This window comes from Somniosus microcephalus, chromosome 4, assembly GCF_052327205.1.
Source record: "Somniosus microcephalus isolate GS21.2 chromosome 4, FLI_Smic_1.0, whole genome shotgun sequence".
NCBI lineage: Eukaryota > Metazoa > Chordata > Chondrichthyes > Squaliformes > Somniosidae > Somniosus > Somniosus microcephalus.
Window position 1 is genome coordinate 177,214,938 of NC_140990.1, and position 21,241 is coordinate 177,236,178.

Genomic DNA, 21,241 nt, shown 5'->3' on the forward strand with positions numbered 1-21,241 from the left:
ATTAACAATTTAGACTTTGGAATCAAAAACACAATTTCTAAATTTGTGGATGACACCAAATTGGGGAGGATAGTCAATACTGAGGAGGGCTGCAACAAATTACAGGAGGACATTAATAAACTTGCAGAATGGGCATATAATTGGCAAATGAAGTTCAACACATAAATGTGAGGTATTACATTTTGGTAGGAAGAATAGGGAGGTCACTTATTATTTGGAGGGTGGGGTAGAGGAACAAAGGGATCTCTGAGTACAAATACACAAATCTCTAAAAGTTGCAACTAGGGTTTATTTCTAGAGGTATAGAATTGAAAAGTAGGGAAGTTATGATAAACCAGTATTGGACCTTGGTTAGACCAGACTGTGTACAGTTCTGGTCGCCATATTATAAAAAGGATATAGAGGCACTTGAGAGGGTGCAGAGAAGATTTACAAGGATAATACCAGAAATGCGAGGGTATACATAACAGGAAAGGATGAACAGGCTAGGTCTCTTGCTGTGTAAAAAAAATTCTCCCCATCTCCCCTCTGGATCTTTTGCCAATTATCTTAATACTTGCTACTGAATTTGGGCCCTTAAAGTGGGAAAAGAGGTTTCATTCCTCAGCATTGATGTCCCTCATCTTGAGCACAAAAACAAAAATCACCAACATGTCTATTGTAAAACTGGAAAATAGCATAAGACCTGCCTTAAGCTCTGACCTGTACATTGCTTCCCTGCTTTTATAGTGGTTGCTATTTTTGTAAAAATCTGAAGGTGTAAAAGCCAATCCCTATTTTTAGCTGGCGTGAACACTATATGAAGATGCATCCCTTACACCAAACTTTACAGTAGTCATCTTACTGTGGAGTTGTAATGGCCGCTCCAAACTCTAAAGTAGCTATCATGGGATACCACCACAGTAAAGCCCATATTTGTGCTATTGTCGAACTAAGTGACTGTGAGAGGGGTTACGCAAATCCGGGTGTTTGGGGGACCCTTTAAGTAGCTCAACTTGAGCTTTGTGACATCGCCTAAACCTCCTGATTGTCTTAACTACCCTGTAGCTATATTTTATTAGATCCCATCAGAAAAGCCTAACCAGTGTTCTATTTCAGGTCATATTCAGTACTTATCCACGATCATCAAGGACAATCGGAAGCTGTTTAGGAAGAAATATGGGGTGCAGTTTTTGCTTGATGCGATCCGGATGTGTTACAGGTGTAGTGTTCTGCTCCCTTTTCAATTTTATTTATAATTGTCACTTGACATATAGTAAGATTTGATTTGTTTAAGAAGTAATGTAGTTTGTAAGTGCTAAACGACAACTTGAAACCCTCAATCCAATGTGCACATACCTGACTGCTTCCCATTCTTTTGCCCCTCTTCTAGCAGCTCCAATAAAGACAGTGACTTGTCCGCAGATGATGTGATGACAATCCGGGCTTCGCTGTACGGGCTAATTAAGTACTTCATCAGCAAAGGGGTCACACAGGAAGAGATCCAGAGCATCATGGGATACATTGCTGCTATCAATAATGAACAACAGGTAAAATGGGATTTTGTTCCTTCCACAAGACTTTTACCTCAATTATGAGTCTCCTGCTCCTTTTTTTCCCCCCTGAAAAATAAAAGTAATGACTGAAAGGCCTACTGCATTGGCTGCGTGGGTGTCTATAATGGAAGTGCATAAATCATAGAATCTTACAGCATAGAAGGAGGCCATTCGGCCCATCATGCATGGGCCGACTCTTGGAAACAGATATACAATTAGTCCCCTGCTCCGTCCCCATCGCCCTGCAATTTTCTCTCCTTCAAGTATTTATCCAATTCCCTTTTGGAAGTTACTATTGAATCTGCTCCCACCCCCTTTCAGGCAGTACATTCCAAATCATCCATAACTCGCTGCGTAAAAAAAAAAATCTCCTCATCTCACCTCTGGCTCTATTGCTAATTGCTTAAAATTGTGACCTTTGGTTATCAACCCTTTTATCAAAACCCTTTATGATTTTGAACACCTCTATTAAATCTCCACTTAACCTTTTTTTCTTCTCCAGTCTCTCCACGTAACAGAAGTCCCTCATCCCTGATACCATTTTAGTAAATCTCCTCTGCACCCTCACCAAGGTTTAAAATCATTCCTAAAGGGTGGTGCCCAGAATTGGACACAATACTACAGCTGAGGCCTAACCATTGATTTATAAAGGTTTAGCATAACGCTTTTGTGCTCTATGCCTCTATTTGATTTATTGAACAGCCATATCAACTTGTCCTGCCACCTTCAAAGATTTGTGTATGCAAACCCCAGGTCTCTCTGTTCCTGCATCTCTTTAAAATTTGACAATTTTGTTTATACTGCATCTCCTCAAAATGCATCATTTCACATTCCTGTAAGTTTGTTATGTTCGTTATTTGCAAGATTGCAAGTTGGTCAGCCGATGGTTTGCATTCTAGGATCTTAAAAGAGGTGGCTGCAGAGATAGTGGATGCATTGGTTGTAATCTACCAAAATTCCCTGAATTCTGGAGAGGTCCCAGCGGACTGGAAAACAGCAAATGTAATGCCCCTATTTAAGAAAGGAGGAAGACACAAAGCAGGCAACTATAGACCAGTTCGCCTAACATCTGTCATTGGAAAATGCTGGAGTCCATAAAGGAAGTGATAGCAGGACATTTAGAAAATCATAATATAGTCAAGCAGAGTCAGCATGGTTTTATGAAAGGGATATCATGTTTGACAAATTTGCTAGAATTCTTTGAGGATGTAACGAGCAGGGTGGATAAAGGGGAACCAGTAGATGTTGTGTATTTGAATTTCCAGAAGGCATTCGATAAGGTGCCACATAAAAGGTTACTGCACAAGATAAGAGCTCACGGGGTTGGGGGTAATATATTAGCATGGATAGAGGATTGGCTAACTAACAGAAAACAGAGTCGCGATAAATGGGTCATTTTCAGGTTGGCAAACTGTAACTAGTGGGGTGCCGCAGGGATCAGTACTGGGGCCTCAACTATTTACAATCTACATTAATGACTTGGATGAAGGGACCGAGTGTAATGTAGCCAAATTTGCTGATGATACAAAGATAGGTGGGAAAGCAAATTGTGTGGCGGACACAAAGAATCTCCAAAGGGATATAGATAGGCTAAGTGAATGGGCAAAAATCTGGCAGATGGAGTATAATGTGGGAAAAAGTGAGGTTATCCACTTTGGTAGGAATAATAAAAAAGCAAATTATTATTTAAATGGGAGAGATTACAAAATGCTGAGGTACAGAGGGATCTGGTGGTCCTTGTACATGAATCACAAAAAGTTAGCACACAGGTACAGCAAAAAATTAGGAAGGCAAATGGAATGTTGGCCTTTATTGCAAAGGGAATGGAGTATAAAAGTAGGGAAGTCCTGTTACAACTGTACAGGGCGTTGGTGAGACCACACCTGGAGTACTGCGTACAGTTTTGGTCTCCTTATTTAAGGAAGGATATACTTACATTGGAGGCAGTTCAGAGAAGGTTCACGATGTTGATTCTGGAGATGAAGGGGTTGTCTTATGAAGAAAGGTTGAGCAGGTTGGGCCTATACTCACTGGAGTTTAGAAGAATGAGAGGGGATCTTATTGAAACATAAGATTCTGAAGGGGCTTGACAGAGTAGATGCAGAGAGGATGTTTCACCTCGTGGGGGAATCTAGAACTAGGGGGCATAATTTCAGAATAAGGCGGCACCCATTTAAAACTGAAATGAGGAGAAATTTCTTCTCTGACGGTCGTGAATCTTTGGAATTCTCTTCCCCAGAGAGCTGTGGAGGCTGGGTCATTGAATATATTTAAGGTGGAGATAGACAGATTTTTGAAAGGTAAGGGAGTCAAGGGTTATGGGGAGTGGGCAGGGAAGTGGAGTTGAGGTCAAGATCAGATCAGCCATGATCTTATTGAATGGCGGAGCAGGCTCGAGGGGCCAAATGACCTATTCCTGCTCCTACGTCTTATGGACGTAGCATTAAAAATTTGACTTTGCATTATACGTAGTCTAGTTCCATAACTGGAACATTGCTTTGTAAATTAATAAATAATAGCCGAGGTACACAACTGTAACACAGAGTTGTAGAATGGAGCATGGTCAATAAGTTGGGTATAACCTTCCAGATAATACAGAAAAAATGAGCAACAGCTAGGAATGGGGTACGGAGCAGCAATGAGCCTGCGGAGACTCACATGACATGGAGTGAAGTACAAGTGGTTTAGTCATCCAAATCCTCTAACTTAAGCGCGTGTCTACTGTCACAGAGCCAAGGTGTTCTGTCCATTGTAGCATTTAATGGAAAAGCAACGTATTTTATACCGTATCTCGGTAGAATGGACTTGTCTAAACGTGTCAGCCTTGGCTCATTGGTAGCCTTGGAGTTAGAATGTTGTGGGTTCTAGCCCCATTCCTTGGACTTGAGCACATATTCTATGCTGACACTCCCAGTGCAGTCCTGAGGGAATGCTACGTTGTTAGAGGTGCCGTCTTACGGATGAGAAGTTAAGCCGAGGCACCTTCTGCCCTCTCGTATGGACATAAAGGATCCCATGGCGCTATTTCAATGAAGAGCAGAGGAATTGTCCCAGTGTCCCAGACAATATTTATCCCTCAACCAATACCTAAAACAGATGACCTGTTTAATTGTCACTTTTCTGTTTGTGGGATCTTGCTGTGCAGAAATTGGCTGCCGTGTTTCCTACATTACAACTGTGACTACACTTCAAAAGTACTTAATTGGCTGTAAAACACTTTGGGATTTCCTGAGGTCAGGAAAGACGCTATATAAATGCAAGTCTTTCTTTGAAGGCGACAAAAGTATTTTACTTAGTATACACTAATATTCATATTAATTTGAAGAAAGTGTAATATACCCAGTGTAAATGTCACCAGTAAGATTTGGTACTGGAATGCAGCGAAGAAACCTGAAAATGTGGGAATCATTTTTCTGAGTTCCTACAGTGATATGATCACTCAATTTACATGTGGAATTAGATTGTGGCCCAGGGTCTGATTCCTGATTTTGTTTGTGTTTGTGTATTGTAGCTCTCTGGGATCCTGGAGATTCTGCTGAATCTTCTTCAGACGAGTACTGCTCGGGACCAGCTGTACCTGCTGCTGTTTGAACCCGGGCATGCCGACATTCTCTATGCACTGCTGCTGACCAACAAGTATTCTGACACGCTGCGGGAGCTCGTTTTCAAGGTACTGTGTATGCCACTTTGACGCATAGCCAGATGCGCCCTTACTAAACCAAATGAGAGTTAACTCTTATTTGCTGAACACCCTGTGTGATTCAGGATTTGCCGACCATTCTTTGCAACAGAAAAGATTTGGAAAAGGTTTACATTTAAATGTTAGGATTTTTTTAAGTGTTCACACAAGTTTTACAAAAAAAAGTAATCACTGAGATGAAATAAAATGGATGCGATAAAATGGGTAAAATGCTCATGAGCTGGTCATTGAAGTTATTTTCCCAAAGATTCAAAAACAATCAGCAATTCTGTAATCAATAAACACCTCATTCCCATTGTATTGGCAAGTCCCTGGTCCTGGGCACTCAGCAGAGGTTGTCTGGTATAGGCCCTCCCAGCTGGTTGTGAACATGGAGATAAAAAAGAACAGAAACATATACTGATGGGCAGTTTTGTTAAAACGGAAAGTTGCTAGGAGGAGATCTTTCCCAGACTCAGAAGTTGTGTGTGCAGGAGGAGTAGTTGGAAGTTAAAATCCAACAAGATGTTAACTAAAATCAAATCTCATGGAATTGAAGGCAAGTTAGGAGATTGGTAGAAGACAGAGCAGGGATAATGAGTTTGTATTCGAATTGGAAGAAAGTGACTAGTGGTGTCCCACAAGGATCTGGGCCTCAACTATTCGCTATATTTATTAATAACTTGGGTAGCACAATAGAGATCAGATATCCAAGTTTGCCGATGAGACAAAGATTGGTGGTATAGTAAGTAGCGTAGACAGGAGCATAAAATTACGAGGAGACATTGATAGATTAAGTGAGTGGATGAAACTGTGGCAGATGGATTTCAACGCAGGTAAGTGCGAGGTCATCCATTTTGGATCAAAAATGGATAGATCCAAGTATTTTTTAAATGGTAAAAAGCTAGGAACAGTGCAAGCCCAAAGAGATTTTAGGGAGTCCCTGTACACAGATCACTAAATTGAAGTAGCCGGGTACAAAGAATAATCAAAAAGGCTAATGGTATATTAGCCTTTATAACTGGAGGGCTAGAATATACAGGGGAGGAAGTTTTGCTACAGCTATACAATGCTCTAGTTAGAGCATATCTGGAGTACTGTGTACATTTCTGGGCACCACACCTTAGAATAGATATACAGTAGTGGCCTTGGGAGGAGTACAGTGCAAATTCACCAGAATGTTACCAGGGCTCCAAGGGTTAAATTATGAAGAGAGCTTGCATAAACTAGGCTTGTAGTCCCGGGAATATATAAGGTTAAGGGGTGATTTGATTGAGGATTTTAGGATTTTGAAAGGAATTGATGGGGTAGATCGAGAGAACCATTTTCTGCTTGTGAGGGAGTCTAGAACAAAGGGACACAATCTTAAAATCAGAGCTAGACCATTCAGGAGTGAAGTTAGAAAACACTTCATGCAAAGGGTGGTAGAAGTATGGAACTCTCTCAAAAAGCAGTAAATGCTAGCTCAATTAATAATTTTAACTCTTGAGAGGGATAGAATTTTGCTAGCCAAGGGTATAAAAGGATATGGAGCCAAGGCGGGTGAATGGAGTTAGGATACAGATCAGCCATGATCTCATTGAATGGCTCTAGGGGTTGAATGGCCTACTGCTATTCCTATGTTCCTGTGACCTGCTGAATGGGAAAATGCAACATGTTCATTATTTTGCATCATTACATAAAGACAAGTACTGATTGAATTAAGTTAAATCCAATCATAGCTGTTGTGTGTGAAATAAAGCAACTTAACAACTGGTATCTGGCCTCATCTTACCAAGTGCCTTCTCGGTCTTTGAAAAGATTGGAAAGGCACTCGTGGAGGTATGTGTAAAAGACACAACATTCAGTTCATAGGGGGTTTTATTGTTACACTCCTGGGTTACTCTATCGTACAGATAGATATTGGGCAGTAAGGTCACATCCCTGAATGTAAGACACTCTGACCACTTATATTTAGGTGTCAGCCATGGTGTCCATGTCAGAAGGTTGTGGGTTCAAGTTCCACTCCAGGGACTTGAGCATAAAATCTTAATTGAAACTCTAGTGCAGTACTGAGGGAGTGCTGCACTGTCAGAGGGTGCCATCTTTCGGATGAGATGTTAAACAGGCTCCATCTTCCCCCTCAGGTGGACATAAAGGATCCCATGGCACTATTTTGAAGAAATGCAGGGGAGTTCTACCTGGTGTCCTGGCCAATATTTATCCCTCAACCAACACCTAAAAACAGATTATCTGGTCATTTATCTCATTGCTGTTGGTTGGACCTTGCTGTGCGCTAAATTGGCTGCTGTGTTTTCTACATTAGAACAGTGACTACACTTCAAAAATACTTCATTGTCTGTAAAGCACTTTGGGATGACCAAAGGTCCTTAAAGGCATTATATAAATGCAAGTTTTTCATTTTTTTTCATGGATAGACTTGAATTTGTAACAGGAGCATTACAGCAGGAAATCTGTGACCTTAGTACAAGTTGTCTAAGTCTTTATTTCCCCCCAGCAGCTGTAACAATCAGATTTATGAGGCAACTGTCTGTGCTCCATTGTCACGTCACCGAGTGCAAAAAAAAAAGCAGGGTGCCTGAATTTTAGTGGAGAAAGCATTTTTTTAAAACAGCACCTATTTCTTTCAATCAGGGTGGCAGTTGGTGTGCTGCATTTGGTCTTTGGAACATAGGAACAGGAGGAGGCCATCCAGCACCTCAAGCCAGTTTCGCCATTCACTTAGATCATGGCTGACCTGTATCTTAACTCCATTTACCCGCCTTGGTTCCCTAGCCCTTAATACTCTTGCCTAACAAAAACCTATCCATCCCAGATTTGAAATTTTCAATTGAGCCCCTGGCCTCAACTGCTTTTTGGGGGAGAATGTTCCAGATTTGCACTTCCCTTTGTGTGAAGTGCTTTCTGACATCATCTCAGAACAGCCGAGCTCTAATTTTCAGGTTATGCCCCCCCTTGTTCTGGTCTCCCCCACCAGAGGAAATAGTTTGGCCGAGAAATTCAGTTGTTTGCGCCAGCCGCTAGCGCCTTAGGAGGAGGAGAAGTGGGGTGCTAAGCGGCTAGCGCCCGGGCGCAGCGCGATCTGCGCCTCTCGCGAACTTCAGTTAAGATTTAGCGGCAGCGCAAAACCTTTGCGCGTGCAGATCCTGACGTCATTTCATGGTGCAACGCCCTTTGTGCGCCCCAAACCGGAAATTCAGTGGCGCCGGCCTATTGTGCGCCTGGCGCCCCTAGCGACTGGTAGAGGGGAACGGTTCCCAGTCGCTGCGGGGCGCGGGGGGCGCTAATTAAAGGGGACTCCTCCTGCAGTATAAATGGCAGCCATTTTGCACCACTCCTTCTTTGTGAGAGACGGATCTTTGGAGAGAGACAAAGGTAGAGAGCTTTCTGGTTTGGCTCAACACTCGCACAGGTACTTGTGGCTTCAGGCCACAGCTTTGCACTTGTCTTTAACTTCAGTGTCATAGCATTGATTGGAAACATATAATGGGGGCTGCAATGGGTGGAAACGTTGGGCTTCTCCATTGCATTCAAAGGGCTCAGAGACGCCGTGAGAGAGTGCCAGTCATGGCCAGACGGAGAAGGGGCAACAGGCGTCGGCAAAGGAGGCCTTACCCACCCAGGGTATACCGCCAGCAGTTCTCATATCTGAACATGTCTGAGGAGCAGTGTGTTCGGAGGCTGCGATTCAGAAGGGCGGTGGTCACTGAGATCTGCCACCTGCTTCGCGGAGATCTGCAGCCACAGCTGAGGAGCAGGACGTCTCTGTCGGTGGCAGTGACGGTGGCTCTCAACTTCTGTGCCACCGGCTCCTTCCAATCCGCTACTGGGGACATTTCCAACATCTCCCAGTTTGCGGTACATTGCTGCATCCGCCAGGTGACCAATGCCCTTTTCAGAAGGAGATGTCAGTTCATCTCCTTCCCCATGACCGTTGACAAGCAGCAACAGCGTGCAATGGGCTTTGCAGCATTAGCGGGCTTCCCCATGGTGCAGGGCGCCATTGACTGCACGCATGTGGCTTTGCGGGCACCTCTAGAGAATGCCGAGGATTACCGCAACCGGAAGGGCTACCATTCGCTCAACGTGCAGTTGGTGTGTGACCACAGGCAGCTCATCCTAGCTGTCAATGCCCGCTTTCCAGGCAGCAGCCATGATGCCTTCATCCTGCGCCAGACTTCTGTGGCAGACATGTTCGAGGCCCAGCCTCACCCACGAGGATGGCTTCTCGGGGACAAAGGCTATCCTTTGTGCACCTGGCTGATGACCCCGCTCCGTGCGTCCAGCACCCCTGCTGAAGAGGGATACAATGACAGCCATCAAGCAACCAGGAACATCATTGAGCAAACAATCGGCGTGCTGAAGCAACGGTTCCGCTGTCTGGATCGTTCCGGGGGAGCCCTACAGTACTCGCCTGAGCGAGTCTCCCATTTCGTTGTCGTGTGCTGCATGCTGCACAACCTGGCTATCCGCAGGACTCAGCCACTGCCAGCAGACATTGGAGGACCACCAGAGGAGGAGGAGGAGGAGGACCAGCACAGGAGGGAGGCAGAAAGTGCAAGGGCCGCCCGTCGGCGGCTTATTGCAAGTCGGTTCTAGGCCCCCTCTCAGGGAATGGCTTGTGCCAATGGCAGAAGATGAATGTAGCTGCTCCACAAGCCCTCAGCCGAGCAGGGCAACCAGGACTTCCAAAAGAAAGCATGGACAGTGCGATTTAAGAAAATTTATTACTAGATACCTCTGTGCCCTTCCCACATGACAAACTAATGGAGAGAAACCCCCCCCAAAAACACAAATACACCAGTCTCGGCCTTTACAAGTAAAACAAATATACCAGCCTCGGCCTTTAAATATGAAACAAATACACCAGTCTCGGCTTTTATATATGAAACAAATACACCAGTCTCGGCTTTTATAAGTAAAACAAAACATTTGGCCACACCTTCTACTTTTTCCCCTGCGAGGGTGATCCGTTTCGCTTCCGTGACTGGCCCCTACCCACCCTGCAGCTTCTCCTCAATGGGACCCCAGTGGCTGCAGCAAGGCTGGGGGAAGGCTGCTGAGGGTCAGATGGTGAGACGGCAGATGCCCTTGGGGGTCGGCCTGGGCCTGGAGGGGCCGGCTGCTGACTGCTACAACTCTGCTTGGGCGGCAGCAGTCTGTCCAACAGCTGGTGGCAGCTGCAATGGAGGAGTGACAGTGTTGGCTGCAGGAATGCTGCCAACCTGACAGATCACAGGCACTCCCTGGTCGGCTGAGACATTGGCACGCGCACGGGCCAGCACTGCAGCATGCGCAGCAATCTGCTGAGGCACAGACTGCTGGGCTGCTGCGGCACAGCGAGTGCCCCGGCGATGCCTGGCCGATCCAGCGAGTGTGGCAGCAGTTAATGCCCGTGTGGCCCTGGTCTCTGTCTGCATGACAGCAGCCAGTGAATGCACGGCACGACTGAGCACTTGGCTAGAAGCCGCCTGTGAAGCAGCGAAGTCCTGCTGAGTCCTGGCCTGTGCTGCACTGAATTGTTGCAGACTCCTGGCCTGTGCTGCCCCGAATTCCTGCACACTCCTTGCCAGTGACTCTATGGGGTCAGGCATCCTTGCCACTGCAGCCATGAGCTCAGTGTGCCTGCGCTCAGCCTGGGCGCCCATTTCTGCTCGGAGCCGCACCTCCTCTGCGCTCACCGTAGCAGCACTGGAGGCCGCACTCACCCTCTGGGGAGAAGGCCGCCGAGCTTCCCCACCCCTCCCGCGTTGCTGCAGCCCGCTGGTCCCCAGAGCTTCACTATCCTCCGACCCTTCCCCCCTGCTCCCCTCCAGGGAAGACGTGTCACCATCATGGCCATGAGCTGCCTCGGCTGAGAGTGTCCCTGATGGGCTGGCTTCCTCTTCCTCCTCCTCTATGTCTGACTCGGACACAGTGCCAGCTTGAGGGGCCGCCTCCTCACCTGGCGAGTCACCATCTGAAAGCAGGGAGGCACAAGAGTTGCTTTAGAGTGAGGACAGGGCGGCAGCGAAGGAGGCATGAGTGTTGCTGTGCACTGCATTGGTTCGATAGTGGCAAAGGATGCTGGCGTGAGGCGCAAGTGGAAAGGGAGAGGTCAAAAAGGTGATGACCTTACCATTGGTGCCCAGAACAGGGTCAGCACCTCCAGTGGCGACGGGGCCACTCAGCCGGCCTGCCATGATCCGCTCCACTCGCTGCTCGAGGTTGCTCAGCTGTTTCAGGTCAGGACGGCCTCCCCCGGTCTGTCGCTGCTGTCTTCTGTTATGCGCCAGCTTGGCCTGCAAGAGAAAGGACCGCCTCTAAGTACAGTGTCAAGCCCTGATCTTGCCCGCACTGCCTCCCATGGTCGAATAGCCCTGACAGTGTCAAGCCCTGATCTTGCCCGCACTGCCTCCCATGGTTGAATAGCCCTGACAGTGTCTAAAGTCCTGATTGCGCAAGTGCTTTTCATGACAGTCCCATAGCTGCTGGATGAGGGCTGGCCATTAGGGCTTTCAGACCTGTTTGGCCATAAAGTGAGGTGCACATGCAGGGATGAGGAGGATACTGGAAAGGGTACTCACCCTGACAACCCGAGTGAGATCGTTGAATTTTTTCCGGCACTGGGTTGGTGTCCTGCCAACCACGCTGTTGGACGTGACCCTGTTTGCCACATCCCTCCATGCTTTCCGATATTCGGCGGGCAGCGGCCTCCTGCCACCCTCAAGGAAGAGGATATGGCGCCTGTGGTCCACTGCGCCAACCAGCAGCCTCAATTCACCCTCGCCGAAGCGCTGCGCTCTCTCCCTGGCCTTCTCCATTCTCCTGGGCGTGGAGCTGTTCCAGAAGCAGTGTTCAGGCCTTGCCTTAGGGCTGCAGTGTGCAGGGCGTGGCAGCCAAGCAATTCCACCCTCCCCCTTTAAGTGCTGACCGGCGCCTGACTGGCCTCAATGAGCAACTCGCCGCACCTGCGCTGCGCCCGCCTTCGGTGTTTGCGCCCCAGATCGCCGGCTTAGCGCCTAATGATAGTCGTGCATCGCCTGCTTTAGCGCAGCAGCAACCTCTTGGGGCGATGCAACTGAATATCGGCGAAGGTGGCGCTAAGTTGCGCCGGGCGCAAAAGTTAGCGAACGCCATGCTGTAGCGCCCCAAACGTGGCTATACTGAATTTCTAGGCCTTTATCTCTATCTACCCTCTCAAAGTCTCTCTGTCTTTGATCCATAACCAGTCCGTTTTTGTTACTGATCAGTGTCCCATGACCACTGCTGGAAGATGTGCACACGTGGATGTCTTGCTGACTGAATCGGGCTCTGCCATTTCTCCCGCATTCAAATAACCTGCTGAGGCTCACTGCCTGGGTTCCTACCCCAAGAATGGCCCCCTCAGGGCATGATAATCGATGGCTGCTCGGGCCTCTGGAACGGTACCCAAGCACGAGTGGCTGTCTTGCGCAGAGGAATACAAAAGGGAAGAAAATTTCAAGGCAAAAGCTCGTTATAACAGATTTATCGCACCTCTCCTCGTGCCATTCTCTGGTTAAGGTAGGCACACGATCTGTTCCCAGGAACAAAAACAACAAATCCTTTTTCAGGTAGAAACCTTTCGTTAGAACAGTTCAGTTGAAGACTTTCTGTCTTCGCATTGCAAAGTTTTAAACAAATGGTACATATGTTTCAGGTCTGAACATAGACTTAATATTTCTATTTTGCATTTTTCAATAGATATTTGAAAAGATGTTAAAGTGCGATAAGGTTTATGAACGGAGCAAGCAGCGCATCAAACTGAGGGATGTTGGCTATTCAGGACTGATCATGCTGCTGAACGATGTCAATATTACTGTGTCCCTGGTCAAGAATCTCTTGCAGCAAGTCCTACAAGCAGGTAAATGGAGAGCTTTTTGCATCAGTAAAGGGTTGAATTACACAGAGCAGATAATTGATTGTCAGTGTGGAACAGATCGTTATGGAATGAAAGCTATTGTTGGGGACACTAGAAACTTAGCAGTATGGCTTCCTGTTGGCACATGTTGGTTTGAGGTTCTGGACTCAAACTATTGATTGTCCACCGATTCAAACATCCACTGTGAAAATGCTATATTTGGAAATAACTCCCAGCAGTGTAGCAAAGAGGTTAGTTATGCAAAATCTGTAAAAGACAGCCAGCTTGTGACTTAGAAACATAGAAGATAGGAGCAGGAGTAGGCCACTCGGCCCCTCGAGCCTGCTCCGCCATTCAATGAGATCATGGCTGACCATCCAAATTCAGTACCCTGCCTTCTCTTCATATCCCTTGATCACTTTAGCCTTAAGAAATATATCTAACTCCTTCTTGAATATATTTAATGAATTGGCCTCTACTGCCTTCTGTGGTAGAGAATTCCACAGGTTCACCACTCTCTGGGTGAAGAGATTCCTCCTCATCTCTGTCCTAAATGGCTTACCCCTTATCCTTCGAGTAGTTTAAAGGATATCTTTTTCCACACCTAAAGAGTTAGATGGTGGAATAGACTGCTCTCTAGTACTGCCAATGAAGCGTGTACAGAAAGAGGCAGTCAGATTACCTGATTATATTGACTGTCTTCCCACATACCACCCATCATTCCCCAACCAACAGGGTGGGGAGCACATGTTCTCAAGCCTCTGTCAGTACTGCTCTTGAATTAACTGTTTAGAGTGTATGTAAGAGTGCATAGGGTTGCCTTGTTCATGGGTGCTTCGTATGTGTCCTACTACTATGCTCACGGCCTAGAGCATTTGTATGCCATTTGATGAGGTTTGCAGTCCATTTTTCGCCGACCTCTTTTGGTTGTTTGCCAGTTCTGATTGGGAGGGTGGGCAGCGTACCTGGTTTCAGACCTCTGCCTATGTTTCACTGGAAGAAGCTGTTATAAGGTGAGCGAGACGGGTCAAATCATCCTTCAGGCACTTTCAAGTTTTGTTTCCTTACCTTCCGAGAAGCATGTCCTCTTCTGAAACTAATTGTATATCCACAGAATCTGTGTATAATTGGAGACACGAGGTGAAATGCAATACCATATTTTTTTTCCTCCTCTTCCATTTCTTTCAGATTCTGTGGTAAATTACAAAGACCTAATGGCTGTGGTGCACCTAGTGCATAAAGCGGGAATCAGCGTGAGGCTTGCTGCTTGCAGAAAGGTCAGTCCTCCAGTTTTGTTTGTGATTCACATTCCCTTTGAATTTATAAAAACAAACTACTTGCATCACAGAAAGGAGAAAAAGGTGACAGGATGCATTCACTTTCACATGGTGGGAGAGTGTCAGTCCTGATTCAGTTGCTCTTCTAAGCTTGAACCATTTCCATGACTATTACATTCCTCATACCTGAATTATGCATACTATGAAACTTGACTTGGCGCAGTGTGTTGGCAAACTGTGTGCTATGACAATTGAATTGCATTTTATTTGGGCAGGCAGTAAGAGGCCAGGGAAATGGCGTAGTGTATGTACATATATATGGGAGAACCCAGAGTGAACCAGGTGTAACGAGTGTTCCTATTAATTATAGAGTCTATAATTAAGGATAGAGTGACTGAACATCTTGAAAATTTTCAACTGATCAGAGATAGCCAGCATGGATTTGTAAAGGGTAGGTCATGCCTGACGAACCTGATTGAATTTTTTGAAGAGGTGACTAAAATAGTGGGAAGGGGAATAAGAACATAGGAAATAGGAGCAGGAGTAGGCCATTTGGCCCTTCGAGCCTGCTCCGCCATTCAATGAGATCATGGTTGATCTTCTGCCTCAACTCCATTCACCGGCCCTATTGCCATATCCCTTGATGCCCTTACTAGTCAGAAATCTATCAACTTCTGTTTTGAATATACCCAATAACTGAACCTCCACAGCCCTCTCGTCTCAGTCCTGAATGGCCTACCCTTTATCCTGAGGCTGTGGCCCCTGGTTCTAGACTCCTGAGCCAAGGGAAACATTTTCCCAGCATCCGTCCTATCAAGACCTGTAATAGTTTTGTATGCTTCAATGAGATCCCCTCTCATTCTTCTGAATTCAAGAGAATACAGGCCTAGTTTACTCAATCTCTTCTCATACGACAGTCCCGCCATCCCAGGAATCAATCTCGTGACCCTTAGTTGCACTCCCTCTATGGCAAGTATATCCTTCCTTGGGTAAGGATACCAAAATTGTACACAGTACTCCAGGTGTGGTCTCACCAAGGCCCTATATAATTGGAGTAAGACTTCTTTACTCCTGTACTCAAATCCTCTTGTAATGAAGGCCAGCATACCATTTGCCTTCCTTTCACTTTCACTTTCAGTGACTCATGCACAAGGACACCGACAACATCCCGGCTATCGTGCTGAAGACTTGTGCTCCAGAATTAGCCGCGCCTCTAGCCAAGCTGTTCCAGTACAGCTACAATACTGGCATCTATCCGACAATGTGGGAAACTGCCCAGGTATGTCCTGTCCACAAAAAGCAGGACAAATCCAACCCGGCCAGTTAACGCCCCATCAGTCTACTCTCAATCATCAGCAAAGTGATGGAAGGTGTCATCGACAGTGCTGTCAAGCAGCACTTACTCACCAATAACCTGCTCACTGATGCCCAGTTTGGGTTCCGCCAAGACCTCTCGGCTCCCGACCTCATTACAGCCTTGGTCCAAACATGGACAAAGGAGCTGAATTCCAGAGGTGAGGTGAGAGTGACTGCCCTTGACATCAAGGCAGCATTTGACCGAGTCTGGCATCAAGGAGCCCTAGTAAAACTGAAGTCAATGGGAATCGGGGAAAACGCTCCACTGGCTGGAGTCATACCTAGCACAAAGGAAGATGGTTGTGATGGTTGAAGGTCAATCATCACAGCCCCGGGACATCGCTGCAGGAGTTCCTCAGGGCAGTGTCCTAGGCCCAACCATCTTTTGCTGCTTCATCAATGACCTTCCCTCCAACATAAGGTCAGAAATGGGGCTGTTCGCTGATGATTGCACAGTGTTCAACGCCATTCACAACTCCTCTGCTAATGAAGCAGTCCATGCCCGCATGCAACAAGACCTGGACGACTTTCAGGCTTGGGCTGATAAGTGGCAGGTAACATTCGCGCCACAGAAGTGCCAGGCAATGACTATCTCCAACAAGCGAGAGTCTGACCACCTCCCCTTGACATTCAATGGCATTACCATCACCGAATCCCCCACTGTCAACATCCTGGGGGTCACCATTAACCAGAAACTTAACTGGACCAGCCACATAACTACTGTGGCAACAAGAGCAGGTCAGAGGCTAGGTATTCTGTGGCGACTGTCTCACCTCCTGACACCCCAAAGCCTTTCCATCATCTACAAGGCACAAGTAAGGAGTGTGATGGAATACTCTCCACTTGCCTGGATGAGTGCAGCTCCAACAACACTCAAGAAACTCGACACCATCCAGGACAAAGCAGCCCGCTTGATTGACACCCCATCCACCACCTTAAACATTCACTCCCTCCACCACCGGTGTACCGTAGCTGCAGTGTGTTCCATCTACAAGATGCACTGGAGCAACTCGCCAAGGCTTCTTCGACAGCACCTCCCAAACCCGCGACCTCTACCACCTAGAAGGACAAGGGCAGCAGGCGCATGGGAACACCACCACCTCCAAGTTACCCTGCAAGTCTCACACAACCCTGACTTAGAAGTATATCGCCAATCCTTCATCGTCGCTGGGTCAAAATCCTGGAACTCCCTACCTAACAGCACTGTGGGAGTACCATCACCACATGGACTGCAGCGGTTCAAGAAAGCACCACCTTCTCAAGGGCAACTAGGGATGGGCAATAAATGCTGGCATTGCCAGCGACGCCCTGATCCCATAAACGAATAAAAAAAACAGGTCCCTTTGATGTCTATGGATGTTATTTAAAAGACTTCCAGAAGGCATTTGATAAAGCCTGTTAGCTAAAATTGAAGCTCATGGAATTGAAGGCAAATTATTGACCTGGTTAGGAAATTGCCTGAGTGGCAGGAAACAGAGTAGGGATAATGGGTAGGTACTCTAATTGGCAGGACGTGACTAGTGGTGTCCCGCAAGGATCTGTGTTGGGGCCTCAACAATTTACCATATTTATTAACGAATTAGATGATGTGATAGCCACACAAAGATAGGTGGCTTTGTAAGCAGTGTGGATTGAAGCATAAAATTACAAAGATATTAATAGATTAAGCGAATGGGCAAATATGTGGTCTATGGATTTCAATATAGGCAAATGTGAGGTTATCCACGTTGGACCTAAAAAGCATAGAACAGAGTACTTTCTAAATGGTGAAAAGCTAGAAACAGTGAAGGTCCAAAAAGACTTGGGGATCTATGTACATAGATCATTAAAATGTCATGGACAGGTACAGGTAATAATGAGAAAGGCTAATGGAATGCTGGCCTTTATATCTAGAGGACTAGAATACAAGGGGGCAGATATTATGCAATAGCTATACAAAGCCCATGTTAGAGCACACCTGGAGTATTGTGAGCAGTTCTGGGCACCACACCTTAGGAGGGATATATTGACCTTGGGAATGCAGTGTAGATTTACCAGAATGATACCTGAAAGAAAGAAAGACTTGCATTTATATAGCGCCTTTCATGACCACCGGACGTCCCAAAGCGCTTTACAGCTAATGAAGTACTTTTTGAAGTGGATTCCAAGTGTTAAATTACGATGAGCGATTACACAAACTAAGGTTGTATTCCCTGAAATTTAGAAGGTCAAGGGGTGAGTTGACCAAAGTTTTCAAGATATTAAGGGAACTGATGGGGTAGATAGAGAGAAATTATTTCTGCTGGTTCTTCTAGGACTAGGGGGCATCGTCTAAAAATTAGAATGAAGTTAGAAACACTTCTATATGCAAAGGGTGGTAGAAGTTTGGAACTCTCTTCCACAAACGGCAATTAATGCTAGGTAAATTGTTAATTTTAAATCTGAGATTGATAGATTTTTGTTAACAACATTTATTAAGGGATATGGGGCAAAGGCGGGTATATGAAGTTAGGTCACAGATCAGCCATGATCTCATTGAATGGCTCGAGGGGCTAAATGGTCTACTCCTGTTCCTATGTTCCTGTTTTGGTTATAATTGATTACTTTGGTTAACTCTAGTCATAAGTACCATACAGACCTTGATGAGTCAGCGGCAAGGAAAATAACACATTTCAGAAGACCAAGGAACTATATTTCCAAAAGTATCTTTTTTATCGGTGATGTATAGGTGATCTTTCTTTCTCCCCTAATTGTTTTAGATTTATCGGCACTTGCAGTCCCAGCAGGATGCAGCCCAGCAGATATCGAAGCAGACCAGTTGGCAAGAAACCTTTGTGAGGTTATTTTTGAAGGAGAATGCCAATAACAAGGACAGTGCTGGCGTGGACAGCTTGAGCACCAACAGTTTGGATTTTAGTAAACAAACTGATCCCCGGCTTGAGATGAGACCCGGGGCAGAGCGGTTGAAAAGCACCAATGAAGAGTCACAAACTCAGGACGATAAACTATCGGATGGCGATACAGTGGACAATGGTTCAGTGAATAAATTATTTGATAACAGAAGCTTTGATGGATCAGTTGAAAGATCCACCGACTCAAGTCACTCTTCTGAGACGTTTTTAGATGACAGGTCCTCGAACGATAGTGTCCTCACAGAAAGCTTGGTGGAAAATCAGGCTCAGTCGGAGAACTGGCCTCCTAAGGGGAGAGGTCTAACATTGGACTTGTCGAGCACGGCCTCTTACGAAATGGGTGACAGTGAAAGCCAAACCCCAGTTAGCATTACCAGCACCCCATCTCCACTGGAGATGTCCAAACACTTTCTTGGTTCGCAGTTTGATAAGGACCCTAGCACCACAGATGAGTCAAGCTACATGGACGATGCCTCAATCTATGAAGTCTTTGGAAGTGGAGAGGTAATTCGTTAAACGATTTTTGTGGCATTTTATTCTTTTTCCAAATAGATCTAATTAATGTTAACCAGGGCTAAATAGTCTATTATTCTTTAACATACAAAAGTCAGACTTTTATTAAATGTGACTAGTGGTATCTATGCGGGTGTTTGCCTTTTGATTTGAAGACTTGAACCGTGTTTCAACTGATCTTCGTACTTGAGCGCTGCTCCCAGAAGGGACTTGTACCAAACATGGTCAGGCCATCACTGCTGAAGCACTAGGTACAATTCTGACAGACATCTGGCCCAATTGCAGTTCTCTCCCCCCCGCACCCCCCCCACCCCAAGTATACTGTTATTCCAATTAATATATCAAAAAAACTTGTTTGATTGGAGTCACAATTATTATATGTTTGGGCTGTGAAATAGTTTACTCAAATTTGGCACTGAATCTATTTTCTTACTGCTAAATTCTGTGTCTATAGCCGGAGTCCATAATCAAGGTGTTAAAGACTCCGGATGTGGTCTCAAGCATTGTACCATTCCTTACTTCTAAGAGTTAACTTCCTTGTGAACTGTACTTGCTTATAGAACTGGCTTTGTTTCCCTTAGAAGTGTGAGGAAGAACTAAGTCGGATTCTGATGGACATCCTCCTTTGTATCATGTGGCGTGGCCTGGACGGGTCAGATGATGCTGCCTGGATCGAACGAGGACAAGTCTTCTCAGCGCTGACGAAGCTAGGAACAGCAAATGAACTACTTTCTCCATCCGATGAAATTAAACTGATGTTAGTAGAAAACAAAAATGAAACTTCTTTTGTAAAATGTTTCTATTTGTGGATGATTTTGTTAAGAGGTGGAACTGTTAGCATTTCATGATCAGTATTATAGCACTGACGCTTGGAGTTTTAACTTTGCAAATATTTAAATACGTTCCTCTTCTGTAAAGAAAGGTTGCAAGATTTAAAATGACGACTTCTTCATTCATTTGGTAGTAACAAAAAACAAATTAAATGTCAATATCCAAGTCAGATATCCAGGCCAAAGCTTCAGGTGTAACAGCGTGGATATCTTGTAGACTGCCTGCAAATTTCCTCTGAGGGCAGTCTCAATGATGTGCTCCAGGGTCTGATCAGGAGCTCCACAGTCGCATGATGGGAATGCTTTAATCTTCCATCTATGGAGAAGGTGGCAGCATCTACCATGGCCAGTTCTGAGGCGGTTGATGGTTGTCCACTGTTTGCGAGGAAGGTTTGATCCTTCAGGTTATACTGTGGAGTCCTCTATAAGGAATCCATTTGGTATGTCGCAGTTCTTCCAAACATTTCACCATTGGTCATCAAGGCTGATTGGAGATCGCTGAAGGGCTTCGGCGACGGTCCAAAATAGCCCTCTAGATTTAAGACTGGTTGGTGGTATGTTGGTCAAGTCGGCCTGGATAAGCATGTCTTTGCTGGTGTCAAATTTTTTGTCTTAAAATACTCTTGTGCAGCGCCTTGGGACGTTTTACTACGTTAAAGGTGCTATATAAATACAAGTTGTTGTTGTTTTATAGTGGTTGTTTTCTCTGGAGGCTGCATATTCAGGCGTAGGTAAAATTTGTTTAGCAACAATAATAGATTGTTGACCGAGAAGTAATCTTGCAATCAAGGCCTGATTGTGGGCATATGGTTTGCATGTAATGGGATATTTCCTTCATCTACCTGAAGCTCCAAAACTACTCTTGCTAATTAATCATTTTATAACCAACCATGTATTTGTAGTGCAGTAAGGGTATTGTAAATTACTTGGGAATGTTATCCAAAGAGGCGAGCCTAGTCATTTCAGGATGCCATGAATCCTCTCTAGGGCGAGAGAGAGAGAGAAGTAAGGGGAGAGATAAAGATTCGAGGACCAGAGAAAGAGACATTTGGAGGGGGAGGGCGAAAGAGAGAGCAAATCTAGGGACACAGGAGGACGTGGAGGGGTAGAGTGATTCTGGGGTCATGGAGGGGGGAAACAGAGTTTCTGGGATGTAGAGGGTGGGGTGGGGAAGAGAGATTCTGGGGATATGGTGGGGAAGAGAGATTTTGGGGGTGTGGGGGGGGGTGGAAAGAGAGATTCTGGGGATGTGGGGGAGGGGGGGGAAGAGAGATTCTGGGGATGTGGGGAGAGAGATTC

The 21,241-nt window shown here is 45.8% G+C and overlaps 1 protein-coding gene across 2 annotated transcripts in view; it reads left to right on the plus strand.

The window, feature by feature from the left end:
* The window catches only part of LOC147120016 (neurobeachin-like protein 1), a 254,216-nt gene extending 233,197 nt beyond the window's left edge, over window positions 1-21,019 (plus strand). For both annotated transcript variants that reach the window (XM_085985506.1, XM_085985507.1), the window contains 7 exons: window positions 1,099-1,201; window positions 1,373-1,529; window positions 5,047-5,205; window positions 12,919-13,078; window positions 14,264-14,352; window positions 18,447-19,103; window positions 19,694-21,019. In XM_085985506.1, coding sequence (XP_085841632.1) covers window positions 1,099-1,201; window positions 1,373-1,529; window positions 5,047-5,205; window positions 12,919-13,078; window positions 14,264-14,352; window positions 18,447-19,103; window positions 19,694-19,960 — 1,592 coding nt within the window. In that variant the 3' untranslated portion in view covers window positions 19,961-21,019. The remainder of the gene's footprint in view (window positions 1-1,098; window positions 1,202-1,372; window positions 1,530-5,046; window positions 5,206-12,918; window positions 13,079-14,263; window positions 14,353-18,446; window positions 19,104-19,693) is intronic.
* Window positions 21,020-21,241: the final 222 nt, after the last annotated feature.